This window comes from Vigna unguiculata, chromosome 1, assembly GCF_037176805.1.
Source record: "Vigna unguiculata cultivar grain cowpea cultivar isolate G323 ecotype 2 chromosome 1, ASM3717680v1, whole genome shotgun sequence".
NCBI lineage: Eukaryota > Viridiplantae > Streptophyta > Magnoliopsida > Fabales > Fabaceae > Vigna > Vigna unguiculata.
Window position 1 is genome coordinate 34,561,408 of NC_140792.1, and position 16,552 is coordinate 34,577,959.

General features: G+C 30.1%; 1 protein-coding gene across 1 annotated transcript; it reads left to right on the forward strand.

The window, feature by feature from the left end:
- The first annotated feature begins 8,981 nt into the window (after positions 1-8,981).
- Positions 8,982-14,740, forward strand: FAD2 (fatty acid desaturase 2). Its single transcript, XM_028059902.2, has 2 exons — positions 8,982-9,187; positions 13,322-14,740. The coding sequence occupies exon 2, from the start codon at positions 13,333-13,335 to the stop codon at positions 14,482-14,484; it is 1,152 nt and encodes a 383-aa protein (XP_027915703.1). The 5' UTR covers positions 8,982-9,187; positions 13,322-13,332; the 3' UTR covers positions 14,485-14,740.
- The last annotated feature ends 1,812 nt before the right edge of the window (positions 14,741-16,552 follow it).

Sequence of the window (16,552 nt, forward strand, 5' to 3'; positions counted from 1 at the left end):
CACCATGGGCACCCACTAACAAGGACCATAGAATTACGTCCCGACCACTGAAGCGCAACCCCGGAAGTCTCACCTAGAGACCCCAAGGAATTACACGCTGACACGGACCAACATTCATAAATCAGCAATACGAGAACATTAAATCATATTTACAATTTCATACCAACCCTTGGGATTAATTCCTCATACGTATCACATTTTGAATCCATACCACTAGTCATCACCACCCCATGAGTCTAAGGCCTCATCTCATATCAATACCATGTTACTTTAGTTCCAATCCACTCATTCATTTCATATGTCAAGTTCCCACAATACCCATCATTCACCATTTATGAATCATGTCATGCATACATAGCACTCCATTAGGCATATATCCATACATATGTACATGTATCTCATCATACCAATCATACCCAAACAATTCCAATCATCCGAGAGTAAACACACAACCAAAACACAGCACTGTCTCGCCCAACCCCTCGCTCAGGTTGAAGGGTCTCGCTCAAGTGAGTCCCCTTCGCCTAGGCGAGGGCTCAAAAACACCAAGAAAGCAACGCGGGATCTCGCTTAGGTGAGACCCCTCTCGCCTGGGCGAGATGCTCGCTCGCTCAAAATAAAGAGCGGGTCGCCTGGGCGACCTCTCGCGAAAAAGGGTTTGGGTGAGTCCCTGTTCGTCTCGCCTAGGCGAGACTGGCTGGCTTGGGCGAGATTAGCAGGTCTCGCCACTGTTTTCCTGCAACAGTGATCCACGCCAGCCCATCCCACATATATTAACACATTCACAGCTTATCACAACATCATACCAGCCCCATAACTTCAAAACAACAGTTCATAACATAACAGAAACGAAATATGAAAGTGAGCTAGAGTTTCCCTACCTGGAAATGGGTTCGTACAGGACTTCCGACACACAACCAAGGAGCACAACAGCTCTACAAAAGCACTAAAGAGGTGGAGTAGGAACTGGTTCGGAGCTAGTTCGAGAAGGCTTGGGAAGGAACCCTAGCAGAGCGTCCTGTGAGAGTAAGGGGAAAAGACAACTGGTTTCTGAAAGTGAATGGAAATGGAAGTTAGGGCAACACGAATGGCTCTTATCTCATGGGTCAGCCTTTAGGCCCACTGCTGTAGGACAACCCTTAAAAGGAAGCACTTACAATATATATGTATATAATTTTACAAATTCAAATATTTAATAATGAACTATGCACATTTCAAATTAAAAAAAAAAAAAAGCATGTTGTACTCGGTGATTGAAGAATTTAGTAAGTTGTAGCAAAAGGTATATGGAAAGGAAACGTGTCGAATTTTATTTATTAATGCTTGTATGTTCTTCTGATTAGGCAGTTCTTTAAAGGAATTTGTTTTTTGAATTTTTTTTTTTTGGAAATTTGACAAATTTTTTATAAATAAAATTAAATAAATAAATTTTTTATTTTTTAATAAAAATAAAATAATAAAGTAGTATCTTTTTTATCTAAAAATGTAGTTTATCAAATTTTTTTAAAATTTTATATGTCAAAATATCGTTACTTTTTCTCTGAAAGAAAAGAAAAGGAAAACCTTTTTTGGGATTGGAATGAAAAAGGGCAAACACAATAGTTACAATATATGAAAAAAAAAAACTGTGTACTAATATTGCATCAACCATCATCAAAGGAACCAACTTGAGTAATACAAGAGTAGAAGACAAGTCCTCCAATTTTGTGTCCTTATCAACTAACTAATGCTTAAATAACTAGTCATAATTTAAAAATGAACGTGTTAGTTATACTTAAAGTCGCATTTTCAAGTTTTTCTCTTTTTTTTTTTTAATAAAAATGGAATGACTTGCTTTTCATGGAAATATATCTTGTTTTATTCACTATATGATAAGTATTTATATAAATAAGTATTACATACTAGATAACTGACTATTTTATACTAAAAAAAGCCTATAAAGTGTGTTTAGAGTTGTTTTTATTTATTGTTTTTGATTAATATTAAGAGCATCCAAAATTAGGTATTGATCGGTCATAATTACAAAAATACAATATATATATATATATATATATATATATATATATATTTATTTATTTGAATCAAATTTAAATTATAAATTGGAGTTTAATACTGTATAGTTTGTGTTTTAGATGTAATATATAAAAACAATATTTTATTTTAATATTTTTCTATTTGCAAGAAAAATAAATTTACCAGAGGGTGGGTAATTTTATAAAACTTGACAATAATTTTCTGTAAAATAATTTTTTTACAAGAAAAAAGGCATATATTTATTTGCTGTGGAAAACAATTCACAAAAATATGCATGTATGATAGAAAATATTTCACATAAAAAACGTAAATATTTTCTACTGGAAAATTTTACATAAAGTATGCAAGAAAAAAGTGTTTTGTATAGTAGTATACGAGTTAAAAGAAAATTCTTACTTAAAATTGGATTTATTTAGGTAATAGCTATTAAGATAGTTTCTTTTTATTTATTTACACAATTAACATGTACAGGCTTAAATACATTTTTGGTCATCATTCTCATAATGTTTACTAATGTTTGCTGCGGATGGTCCTCATTTTGACATAATGTTTAAAATGATCATCATTTTTACCGAATGTTTAAAATGGTCCTCATTTTCGCAATTTGTGTTTTATTTGGTCATTTTCTGTGACGCGGTTTAAATCATTAACGAAGCATTGTCTAGGTGACACGGTTGGTATTAGGGTGTGTTAGGTGTACTGTATATGTGTGGTAATTAGATATTTAGAGATAAATAAGTGAGCTAGGGTGAGTTTAGTAAGGAATGTTTGGGAAGTTGGTGAGTTTTGACAATGTTATTCCTCCATTCCCAATTAGTGTTGCTGCAATATTCTTTTTCCTACAATTCCATTATATAGGTATGTTACGGTCCCAACCTTCTTCCTTTACCTATGACTGTAATCGTTGGAGGCAACCGTGTTGGTGGTTCAACGAGAAATGGATGTTCATACCTATATAATGGGATTGCAGGAATAAGAAGATTACAGCAACACCAATTGGAAATGGAGGAACAAGATTGTCAAAACTTACCAACTGCCCAAACATTCCTTACCAAAACCCTAGCTCACTTCGTGCAACTGTACAATGTTCCGTTAATGATTTAAACCGCGTTACAGAAAATAACCAAATAAAACACGAATTGCGAAAATGAGGACGATTTTAAACATTCGATAAAAATGACGATCATTTTAAACATTATGTCAAAGTAAAAATCATCCACAACAAACACTACGAAAATTAGAATAAAAACGTATTTAAGCCAATAATTTAATTCAAATATAAGTAATATTAATAAGTTATAAAAAGTACCAACTTTTAGCCTGAATACATTTAAATGTGTACCACTGTTATTTATGACAATGAAGAACGCTTTGTCAAAATGATGTGAATTTAACCTAATTTTGTTTGACCAAATCTTTACATGATGCTGTTTTTATATATTTATTTATTGTTCATGCCGACTGGGAGAGACGAAAAGTCGTTGTGCGAGAAAGAGAAGAATAGGTCCTTGAATTTGTTTCATTCAATTTTTCTTATTCTTTTACCGTTTACCGTGTAACAAAATTCTCACCGAATAAAATTATGTATTTCAAATTTGCATTTCTTATTAATGGGGTATCATTTTATTTTATTATTATTCAACAATATTTATTTATTGTTATTATATTTTATTTTTTTTAACAAAAATCAATCCTACTGTTATAGAATTGGTCAATACAAAAATTATTAATATTTCATGTTAATATTATAACCTTTTATTTTTATGTTAATAACAGTTTTAAATTTTGATATTTTTTAATATTGTAGTATTAAGTTTTAATATATGGTTTTAAATTTCTGAAGCTAGAAAATAAGCATAAATTAGAATATATAAAATTTAATAATTATATATGCTATCATTTCTGGTGAAAATGAAAACAAAACTAGAGAAATCAAGTTTTGCACACTAATCTCATTCATGAAAAAAAAAATAACATTACTCAGTGTTTGAAACATAACATAATTAACTATAGTTGAGAATATAATTATGTTTGACTTTATAATTATGTACTCAAAGCATGTGTTTCAGTTTTGTGGTAAAAATATTTTACTATTTATCCTTTTGTTTTACGGCGAGTAAAAATAAATCAAATTTCATGAATATTACTTTTTTATTAAATAATAATAAAATTAATAAATCAACACATTTTATTTTAAATTTAAATTTAGTAAATTATTTAGAATAATAACATATATAAATATAAATAATTATTTAAAAATATATTTTTCACAAAAATATTTAAATAAGATTGTCTAAATAATAATAATAATTATTAAATTTTAAGTAACATTTTTGTAAGGACATGAAAAATACTAAATGTAAGAGTAAGTATTAGGTTTAGACAAAGATAAAATATATGATATGTGTAAATGAGATATAATAGAGTATATGAGTGAGACTTGATAATTTTATTGTTAAAAAACTCGAGTTATAAAAAACTAAATAATTAAATTTCATATAAACGTTATTGTTGTTTAAACATATTTATTTTCTTTATCTCTAGAGTTTTGTCTGAATTATTCGTCTGATTATAGTGGATCATAAGAGTTTTGGTATAGAAAGCTATTATTGAAACTAATCAATTATTGAATTATAGTAAGTTCGTCTTTCACTATTCTTTTGAATCACTTTAGTTATATGTCTCCATTTTGGAAAGACTTACTTGCATGTGAATCTTTCAAATTCAAAATGAGTTTGGATATGATTAAATAATCTTTAAGGCATGTTCAAATTGATGATTTTAAGATTTTTTCTTGGGTATAATAGAACATCTTGCGAGAGTCCTAATTGGTGAAGTTTGAAAAGCAAGGAGCTTAAGTCCATGTAAGAAAATTTAAATGTTTAATTGTCATTTGTGAGCTTGATTGTATTAATGTTGTGTGATTCTTATGTTTGTGATGAGATGTGATGATGCTGCATGTTGGTTGTTGTGGTTGATTTGGTGAAAGTCATGACTTAGTTTGAAGGTTTATTGTCAACAAAATAATTTTTATGAGATTTTTGAACTATTTTGAGTTCAAGTTCATAAAGTATATCAGTTGAATCAATTGAATATATTGTAGATGTATTTTTTAAAATCGAATAAATTCAATTTAAGTATAAAGAATTGATAAAAACACATAAATAGACCATAAGAATCAATTGATATAGTTAAAGAATTTTCTTTAATTGTGCAAAGGAAACTCTAAATGATAGATGTTTCTTGTGTATAGTAGAACTTCTTGTGAGAGTCCTAATTGGTGGAGTTTGAAAAGAAATAAGTTTAAGTTCATGTAAAGAAAGTTAATTGTTTAATTGTTATTTATGAGTTTGATTCTCTTGATGTTGTGTGATTTTTATTTTTGTGATGAGATGTGATAATGTTGCATGTTTGTTGTTGTGGTTGATTTGACGAAATAGATGATTTGGTTTGAAAGTTTCTTGTCTAAAAATTAATTTTTAGGAGATTTTTAAACTATTTTGAGTTTAAGTTATTAAAATATATATATTAGTTGATCCAATTGATTATGTTATATATATATATATATATATATATATATATATATATATATATATATATATATTATAAACTGAATGAATTTTTTTTTATAAAGAATGGATAAAAATACCTAAATGTATCATATGAACCAATTGATAGTTAAAGAATTTTTTGTAATTGTGTAAAGGAAGCTCTAAATGATGGTCTAGATGATATGACAATTGTGAGTTTGAAATTATTTGACTTAAAATAAGTAATTTTAGAAATAGGCAATATCTATATAGAAAAGTTAAAAGGAGAATAATATAAGTAGAATCTAATAATACCAAATTGATATATTTATTAATTTATACAAATTAAGTATATGATGTAATTGTTGCAAAAGTTATTTCAGCGAGTGAGTAAAATAAAATAAAAATAGAAAAATCATTGGATAAGTAATATTATCACTAAAAATCTAAAATAAAAATGAGTTATTGAGTGACGTACAAATTTATTACTCTAGACAAGTCTATAAACAAGAATGAAAAAAATTCTTTTCAAAATATTAAAAACTTTTAAAATAATATATGTATTTATTTTTATATCATTACAACTAATTTAAAATTTGCATTTATTTTATTCATAGTAGAAATAACTTTTTTTCTTACTTTTTTTTTTCTTGTATCCATCCAATCTAGTCAATCACATTGAAAATTTTTGGTAGAACAATTAGCTGGTCTCCCAGGTCAGGATTTGGGTTCATCCATCAATGTCAAAACACTCTGGACCAGATCTACTAGACACTTCTAAAACAAAAGTTAATGATAAAGATGTCTTCTTCAAAAACTCGGTTTTCAAAAGAAGTTTGAAAATTTATTTTTTTTATTTATATTAAAAAGATTTTAATATATTAATTTTTTTCTCTGCCTTACTTAATTATATTATATAAATATAGTTTCTTTGTATTTTTTCTATCTAAACTCTTAAAGTTCCATTCTGTATTAGTTTTTGTATTAAATAAACTAGTTTATCAAGCTAAAATTTTCGACCAACTATCATATTTTGTTTTTCTTAAACTATTTTTTATCATCATCAAACCAATTGCAAGATCTTATACATTATGATGAAAAAAAAAAAGTGAATTCAAAAGGTTTAAATAAAGAAGATTTCTTAGAACAAACTTAGCTTCTTTTCACTCTCTTATGGAACATTGATGTTTGTTCAGAAGTTGACGTAGTTATGTAGAGTGATTTTCACCGGGGATACAATATTAATAGATTTGAGTTACTATTCATTTTAATGTTTATTAGGAAGACTTTAAATACATCAATCTACAATGTTTATCTAAATCAATTTTAATCATCAACGTTAATATCGTTTATGTATATAAAAAGAGTTTTATTAAAGATATAATATCAATTAAATCTGAGTTTAACCATATAAAATATTAACATCACTCTTAATTCAAAATATTAAATTAATGGATTCACATGTCTTTATATTTATATAATTTTCTATTTTATGAAACCTAAACTACCAGCTCATATTTTAACTATTACGATTCTCAGTGTATTCCAAAATCATGTTATTTTGCAGATTTTTACTGTTGGTATATTTTTAAATTTATCTCGGAAAAATTCTTGATTAAAAATTGTCCACACATGACTTGTCTCATTTAACTCAAGCCGTATCGAAACAAGTGGTTTAAGAGAAACACGGAGACTGTACCATAGGGTTCTAAATCATGTGGCTGATAATTATATATATTCTGTGACTGACTAAAAACGATTCTGAATCGTTTGGTCATAGTTAAATCGGTTGGTGACTCGTTGGAACATGGATGACCATAAGATAAGGGTAGCCACGTGAGAGTCCCAGATATTTTGGGTAGGAAAAGGTAGAATATGCGGTAGAGAGGGTAAACATGTGAATGCATAGATTGGTTAAAGAAAGGACTAAGTTTATTGAATGTAGGTATTATTAAACAATGAAGATATCTATTGCAAGTTGAAAAGTCACTTGTATTACATTAAAGTTGGTAAAGCTATTTTATATCTTTTATCAAAACGGGTTTAACATTTTTATATGGTACTAACCATATATTATAAGCATCAACAAGGGGGTCACCGTCCATTCATCCAAAAGACTTCATTAATGACAAACAAACGTGTTATCAACATATTCTTTTTGTACACAATCTCTTAAATGCATTATTTATTTATTTATTATCATATTTATAATAGCAAAAAAACTTGTGAATTGAAAATCAATATTTGTTTCTATTTAAGTTCAAGAATGATTTTTTTTTTTAAATTTAGAAAAAAAGGTAAGTATAGTATTAACATTTTTACTATCTTGGTATATCAAATATAAATATAAAAATATATTGATATCGAATATTCAAATAAAGCTCACCTATTTTTAAATATAATGACATTATTTTATAAAACATTCTTATTTACTTGGGATTCTACTTTCAACTGCATTCTTTTTTCATATCAAATTTTAAGGAAGGATAATTCAAGAATTGAAAGATATATTTAGTTAGTTTCCCGTATAAAATTTTCAATTTTATTTGTACAAATAAAAACTTATAAAACAAGACTTTATCATATAAATTTTAATAATTTGGTCATCGTTATTTATTTATAACCTTTTTAATTTGGTTATTATATATATAAAAATATAAATCAAAATAAAATAATGCACGTAAAAGTATAGTGATAAAGATAGGATGAAAGAAATTTTACGTCTAACAACTAATTTAATAAGCTTTTATTTTATGCGTAATAGTGATCTTAATAATTTCTTATATATGTATAAGAACCATATTTTAAATTTTAAAATATAAATTTAAATGAGATGGATAAAACTAGATAATATCAATTAATTAATTGTTTAATTTATAAGATGGTGTTAATTTTCTCACATGCACATTCATCCTTCTCAACATGAACTTCAGACACATGTTAAAAAAAAATAATATTTTTTACACATTTCTATAACAGCTCTTGAACCCTTGCATCACACTCTTAAAATAATATCACAAAATATTCACATGAAAGTATGTGTATTTGTGCCATACATATTGTGAGACCTTATCCTCTCATTCTTAATTGAACGGTCATCACCAGCTTAAAAAACATCGGAAAATCCGACTTTTCAATGCAATATTTTAATTTTTTTTTAAATCACGTTTCAAAAAAAAATACAAAACATATTCATAAATCACAAATCACGTTTAAAATTTATATCTATCCTATTTTTAAATACATTCAAACCAGTGGCGGAGGTACAATTAAAATTTAGTGAACATGGGAGTGGTGCAAAATTTTCACCGTAACCATCTTGTACCATTTTTTTACAAGAATATTAAACATGATAGATGCAATAGGCCGTGGGCCTTAAAAAGATGAAGGAGGAAAGAGGTAAGGTGAGCCATAAACAAGCTTTGGCATTAGCAGAAGAACGTGTAAAAAAATCCAGTGGGCCCTACCTTCATTGGACGGAGGCCGCACCTCCACTGTTACTCGGTGCCAAACACACTTTAAATACAGCACCCCGCATTCTTCTAACCCTTGCCCCCTTTCTCACTCCCTCCTCTTCACACATTCTTCACCGCACCAACAAACCTTCTCCCTCACACCTTCAGGTAACTTTCTCTCTCGTTATCTCTTTCTTCTCATATTCTTTCCCAATGCTATCTATCTATGTAAGTTTCTCTCTCCTATTCTTACTTTCCTTTCCCTATTCTCGCTCGATCTAACTGTTTCCGCTCTCCGCGCTTCGATTCACTCTAAACTACTCCACGCTTATTTTATTTTACGTGATTTTCGTACAACGTGATTTGATTGTGGCCAATTCTTACATGTCCTGCTTGATTTTCTCACTCTATTTCTCTGCTATCTATATGTATATATAAATCCCTCTCTATACCTCTGTTTTACGACGCATCTTTATCGGATCTAAGGAGGAATCCTCTTTTACCTCTCTGTCGCTTGTCGTATTTCTGGTTTGTGTTAATACTCCGGGAAACGACAGCATTGTGTTTTTTCTCTTCTGTAATAAGCCTGACTATAGTGAATCTGGAACAAATTTTGCGCGAGGTAACCGGCCACCTCTGTTTTCTTTCAGATCTCGTTTATTCGCTTGTGTTAATCTGTGTGTTTGTTGTTGTCGAGCTGGATACACACGGCTTATCAGGAGTTAGGATTTCACTGGTTGTTCCTCTTTGATTTTTTCTTGGTGTCTGCGCTTATTTACTGTTGTGCTTAATGAATAGTTTGGTTGACCAATTGGATGGTTGGTGAGTTAGAATATTCCGATTCGTTGCCCAACTTGGGTTAAAAAATCTCTGCAACTCTCGAAGACGATAAATTTTGCTGTTGTTTGGAGGAAGGAAATTTCTTCTTCATGTTCTTTTCTTAAATTGCACTTTTCTTTCCTTTATTTTAAATATATACCAAACCTCCCAAAAGTTATATTACTTTCAAATAATTAATAGTTATGAATGCTTGGACAATGTCTATTTGCCTGTATATGTTGCTAGTTATTTAATTTAAAACGTGTTATTGATGGTAGAGTTCACTATTCATTCAATCTTATATCTCTTCGTCTTGGCTTTGGTTTTAGTACCGTACAAGGAAGAATAAAATTTGAGTTATTATCAATTTTAAAATTTCGTTTAACCTTTCTACTTAGTTTTGATTTTTTTTCTCTGTATTTCAAATAATTTTAATTTACATAGATTATTATTATTATTATTATTATTATTATTATTATTGAATTGATAAGTTTATTAAGTTTTATTTCACATGTGTTAACTGATAATGTAAAAATTCATAGCGTTTTTGTGTTCCAGTCCTATTAGGCCTATTTATTTATGTAGGATCATTATTTAGTACTCTGTTATATAAGACGGACTTTTTCTGATATTATTTAATAATTTTTTGATTAAAATATGTAATATTTGTATATTTTTCTTCATTTAAATTTTGTTAATCATTTGTTTTGAGTAATATGTACTAGTAATTTCTTTTCGAGATTTTGGATTTGATTGTCTATGCTTCTTGTTTGAGTGTAATTATGTATGGATATGCGATCTTAACAAAGTAGGAGTCGCTTTATCTTAATTTCAATGGGTAAACATATCATTATAAAATTGGAATCCTCACTTCCATTGATTATTTATAGTACTAGGGAACCTGATTTAATAAATATTATGTTTATGAAAATTAAATAGACTACGTTTCAATGTGACTTATTCATTATGCTTCTTTTTTTTTTCCTATTTATTTGAAGAAAATAATAAAAGTATAGCTAGACAGGTCTTATTTTTTATTTTTATTAACTGCTATTTGGAAGTTGAATTGAAAATCATATCGATTACAATATTATATTTTATATGTTTAAATTTTTATCAATTTATGTCTATGTATACATTTATTTATTTTGATGAAGAAAAAAAAAAGTGTAAATTAAAGTCTTATAAATATTTTAATAAAACTGAAATAATTTATTGTATACTTTGCTATATAGAAAATTTCTTAAATCAAATCTCAAAAAAAAAAACATGGGGGAAATTTATGTTTTTATATGATATCGGTTTATTGCATACTTTCTCTATCATAATTAAATTTAACGCCTATGAAGAGGGGTGTATCTATGTTTTCAAAGACTGTAGTCGTTTATTGCTATGTAATATATATAATTGTTTTTAATGTATTAGTATTAAGTGTGAATATTATTTTCTTATTAATTGCTATATTAGTTATATATATATGCGTATATAACTAGTATAAGTTTTTAATATTACAAAAACTCGAGAAAGTGATTTTTTAAAACATTTTCCTCGCTATAAGCTTTCTCGTTTTTATTTAAATTAATCTCCTTTTGGAACGACAAAATGAAGAGACAAATAGAATTTATTAGAGCTGAATGAAAGTTGGTTCGATAAATTTTATTATGATTTTTTACCAAGTTTTTATTTTCAGATATTTTGAAATTAATAAATAGTATATATTAAAGAATTATGTACGTGTTACTATGTTACTCGGTTATTTATTGTTTATTATGATTTTAATTAATGTTAAATAATTGTAAACTTCAATTTTTATATTTAGCTTAAATTGTTAGTTAATATATTATGTTTAAATTTTGCTTTTGTATTAAGTTTTTAAACTTTTTAATGAACAAGTTGTTATTATGTTTAATTTGACCTTATAAAAGAATAAGAACTTAGTAAAAATATTTTCTTTTGGACTTACAATGATTTTTGTTATGAAATTTTTAAACATGTCGTATTAGTAATTTTTATTTCAAATGATTTTTCTTGCATTCAATGTTCATTAATGTCTATATAGTGAAAGCGACTGGAATAATTAAATCCCATTTGTCCACGATACTTTATTCGCGACCGCATTTATCATTTATACATATATTGCCATGTTTATGGTGGGTCCCCCCTGACTCATCGTTGTTGTAGATAATACCAACAAAATGTATACATCAGTTAGATTGATTGACGATTTTGCAAATTGTATTTGTCTTAATAATTTTGTTTAAAGATGGGACAACTTGAAGCCGGTTGAGTTGTATTTATTTATGATAAATTCTTTTGATGCAATGTACACAACTTGTAATCAAAACTCCTACAGTAAATAAGTTTCTCTGGTTGAGATATAAACACCTGTTTTGTTTAATGGTTGAAAATCTGACCTACCTAACTTACGTCGAACTTCCTTGAAGGATGGCGGCCGCTCGTTTTTCTTAAGCTAATATGTATAGAAAGTGATATATGGCCTTTTATATTTTTTTAATTTATATCATTAGACTTGGTATTTTTTTACAGGAAGCTCAGGATTATGATTATAGAAAATAACTGTATTTCGTTTTCGATTGCAATATTTTCACTCTAAAACAAACAGTAAAGCATGACACACTCTACAAATCAATTTGAGTTTCTGTATCATTTGCTTAGTAGTTGACACGGTTCTACCTTTTGTCACGATGATCATCACTAGTGAGACATAGGGGGAAAGTTATGGAAAGCTAATGTAGTGTCATATCTAGCTATTTATGCTTATTGTTTCTCATTGGAAAAGTCTTCCCATTTGTTTATAGATTTGAATAATGTTGCATGTTTATTCTTCTGAATTGTGAATGAATCTTTTTTACGTTTACTTTTGCGTGTGGATTGCTTTTTCTCTTTTAATTATAAAATCATAGCTTAGACATCACCCTGCCCATTTCATTTTTGTTTTGTGTCCATGGTGTACATCTATACCATGGTTGGTCCATGCTGAAGTCCATTGTAAGAAGAAAATAAAAATATAACAGGGTGATTAGTGGTTTCAACATACTCTGTTAGCATGTTTTATCTACCACATCTTCTGTTACTAAAAGTATTAGAGTGTATTGCCAGCAATCTCTATTCCTGTATAGGTAAGTGCGTGTTTCTCTATTCGCTTTTAATCTGCATATTATTATTAGTATTAGAAGTAGGATTATCTCCCCCCATATCAAATAGGAGTATAGAGATGAAACGTATGAAATACAAACGATAATGAGAGGAACATGTTACCTACTTTTGTTGAAATGTTCACTATGCACTATTTTAATAATGCATGTTTTTGCTCTGAAGATCACACATTTTATCCATTCTAATGCTGTGTGCTTTTAGAACCCACTAGGTAGGTATTGCCGATAATTCTTGGCTTGAGATATGAGTCTCGTTCATGTTCATGGAAAGTGTTGTAAGAATATGCCCTGATGTTGACTTTTGCAGGTTGTGTGAAGATGGGGGCTGGTGGCCGAACCTTTGTTCCTCCTTCCAACAGGAAATCAGAAGTCGACCCTCTAAAGCGGGTGCCATGTGAAAAACCTCCTTTTAGCCTCAGCCAGATCAAGAAGGCCATCCCACCTCACTGTTTCCAGCGCTCTGTTCTCCGCTCATTCTCCTATGTGATTTACGATCTAACCATAGCCTTCTGCCTCTATTATGTTGCCACCCATTACTTTCACACCCTTCCCCATCCTCTGTCTTTCCTTGCATGGCCAATCTACTGGGCTTTCCAAGGTTGTATCCTCACTGGCGTTTGGGTCATTGCTCATGAGTGTGGCCACCATGCATTCAGTGACTACCAGCTGCTTGATGATATCGTTGGCCTTGTTCTCCATTCTGCTCTCCTAGTCCCATACTTTTCATGGAAATACAGCCATCGCCGTCATCACTCCAACACCGGTTCTCTTGAGCGGGATGAAGTATTTGTGCCAAAGCAGAAGTCCGGTATGCAGTGGTTCTCTAAATACCTTAACAATCCACCAGGCAGAGTCCTCACACTACTCGTCACCCTCACTCTTGGTTGGCCCATGTACCTGGCTTTTAATGTGTCAGGCAGGCCTTATCCAAGGTTTGCTTGCCACTATGATCCTTATGGTCCTATTTACACCGATCGTGAACGACTTCAAATTTATATATCAGATGCTGGAATAGTTGCAGTATGCTATGGCCTTTACCATCTTGCCATGACAAAAGGGTTTGCCTGGGTGGTGTGTGTTTATGGAGTTCCTTTGCTAATTGTCAATGGATTTCTGGTGTTGATTACATTCTTGCAGCACACTCACCCTGCATTGCCGCACTACAATTCCTCTGAGTGGGACTGGTTGAGAGGAGCTTTGGCAACAATTGACAGAGATTATGGAATTCTGAACAAGGTCTTCCATAATATTACAGACACTCATGTGGCACATCACTTGTTCTCCACAATGCCGCATTATCATGCAATGGAGGCTACAAAAGCAATTAGGCCCATTTTGGGAGAGTATTATCGACTTGACGAGACTCCATTTGTGAAGGCAATGTGGAGAGAGGCAAGAGAGTGTCTTTACGTGGAGCCAGATCACGGTACTGAGAACAAAGGTGTATTTTGGTACAACAATAAGTTGTGATGATTAGTGCTGCCGCGTTTTAAGTTTCCTTTGTGTCGGTTAAGTATGCAAACCTGCTTATTGGGAATAATTTTGTTGAACCCTAATGTTGGTGGTAGTAGTGTCTAAAAAGTAGTGTAGCGGTTTTTGTTTGCAGAATAAGATATGGCGTCCCAGAACAGTTTAATTATTGCACCAAGGTTTGAATCAGTGCATGTACACCATGTCTCTTACGCTGTTGAGGAAAGCTTATTCTTGTTCTAGTTTTTTATTGCAAGCAATTCGCTTATTCTGTTCCCATTTAGAAGTTCTAAAATCATTATTTGTTTTTCTAAATGTTGAGAAGCATGAATAATGATTCTTTTTTTAATTCACTGAACTCGTCTTGCTATTGAAGTTATTTCTAATGTGAGATTCACATTAAACTTATAACCTTGATTGGTAGATTAAGGAACTGGTAATTAAAGAAGAGAGATCACTGCATAATATTTTGTATTATCACATCATATCATACGAAAAAGAAAGCAAAATACAATATTATCATATATATATATATATATATATATATGATAATAACCGTCATCCTTAAACTCAATGTGATCGATTCTTTTCAATCACGAGTTTGTGTCTTAGAGAAGAAAATAAGACTTGAGAGAGGGATTTGGTCACTATTTGTAACTTGTTCAGCAACATGGACATGACAAACAAGTCAGGAGTGATTTAGCATTCTTTCTCGAACAAAAATATTGTCAAGTTCCATGTCTTTTGTTTTAGAGCGTAGAACTGGATTATGACTAAAAGCTACGACACTTTGATTGTCACAGTAAACAATAGGGGTATTGCACTTGAGTTCAAGTTCTTGAAGAAGAGATCACAACCACACAGTTTCAGCAACATTACTCCCAAGGTTGTGGTATTTGGCTTCAGGACTTGAAGAAGAGATTGCAACCGCACAGCTTCACCACACAATTTGCATCACAATATGCGTGGATAGTGTATCTGTTGAGAACAATTGAAATATGTTGAATGTGCAAACCATAAGAGATAGATCTTTTGGATAGAGTAGAATACCCTAGACTGCCTTCCAATGTTCAATGAGAGATTGAGCCATAAATTGACAAACTTTATGCACACTATGGCATGGTAATAATGATATACTATAAAGCACCAACTATGGATTGATAAAGGGATGGATCATCCATATAATAAGCATCATCTCACATATATCACGCAACAAATCATTCAATAACAGACCTGCCCAACCCGTAACGGTCTTAAAAACCAGTCCAATTAGTAGTAGTCATGGTGACTTGCCAAATCAATAGCAGTCATGGGAACCAGCGCCATCAGTAACAATCATGGGAACCTGCGTAGATTGTACCAATCATAGGGGTTTATTCAAAACGTAGCAATCATGAGGACCTGTCCGATCCATAACAGTCATGAGAATTTGTCCAATTTATAACAGTTATGGAAACTACTCAAACCGTAGTAGTTATGGGGACCTACCCAAACCTTAGCAATCATGGGAACCTGTCCAAACTGTAACAGTCATGAAGACTTGCAAAAACGGTAACAGTCATGGGGACATATTCAAACATTTAGGAGTACCCATTGATATATACTCAAACTTGTCTAATCATTATAACACAAAACATGACAATACACATCGATACTCATCCCACAATCACATGAAAATTAACTTTCTTAACTTGGATTTTGTAATTAAAACTTCAAAACTTCTTCCTATGTTTAAATCTTACTCTTACTTTTCCTTCAATCTACTCAACCTCTCGTTTTTTCTCACCAAACATAACACTCACTCACTTGTTTTGTATGTATGTTTATGCACTCCACTCTTACCCTTCAAATCCTAAATAATTTTAAAAATATTTTATGTAATAAATTTTATGTGATCTTCTTAATAACTACAAAATATTATATATACCTTTTCCTATATTTATATTTCTGTTTCTTAAAAACCATTTTTAAATCTCTTATATATAATCAAAATCATACATGATAAATTTTGTTAATAAATATGTTTAAAGAATAACTGTAATATACAATTTGCTTATATTATAATAAT

Coding starts and splice junctions, on each gene's coding strand:
- FAD2 (XM_028059902.2), top strand. CDS start 13,333: ATGGGGGCTGGTGGCCGAACCTTTGTTCCTCCTTCCAACAGGAAATCA.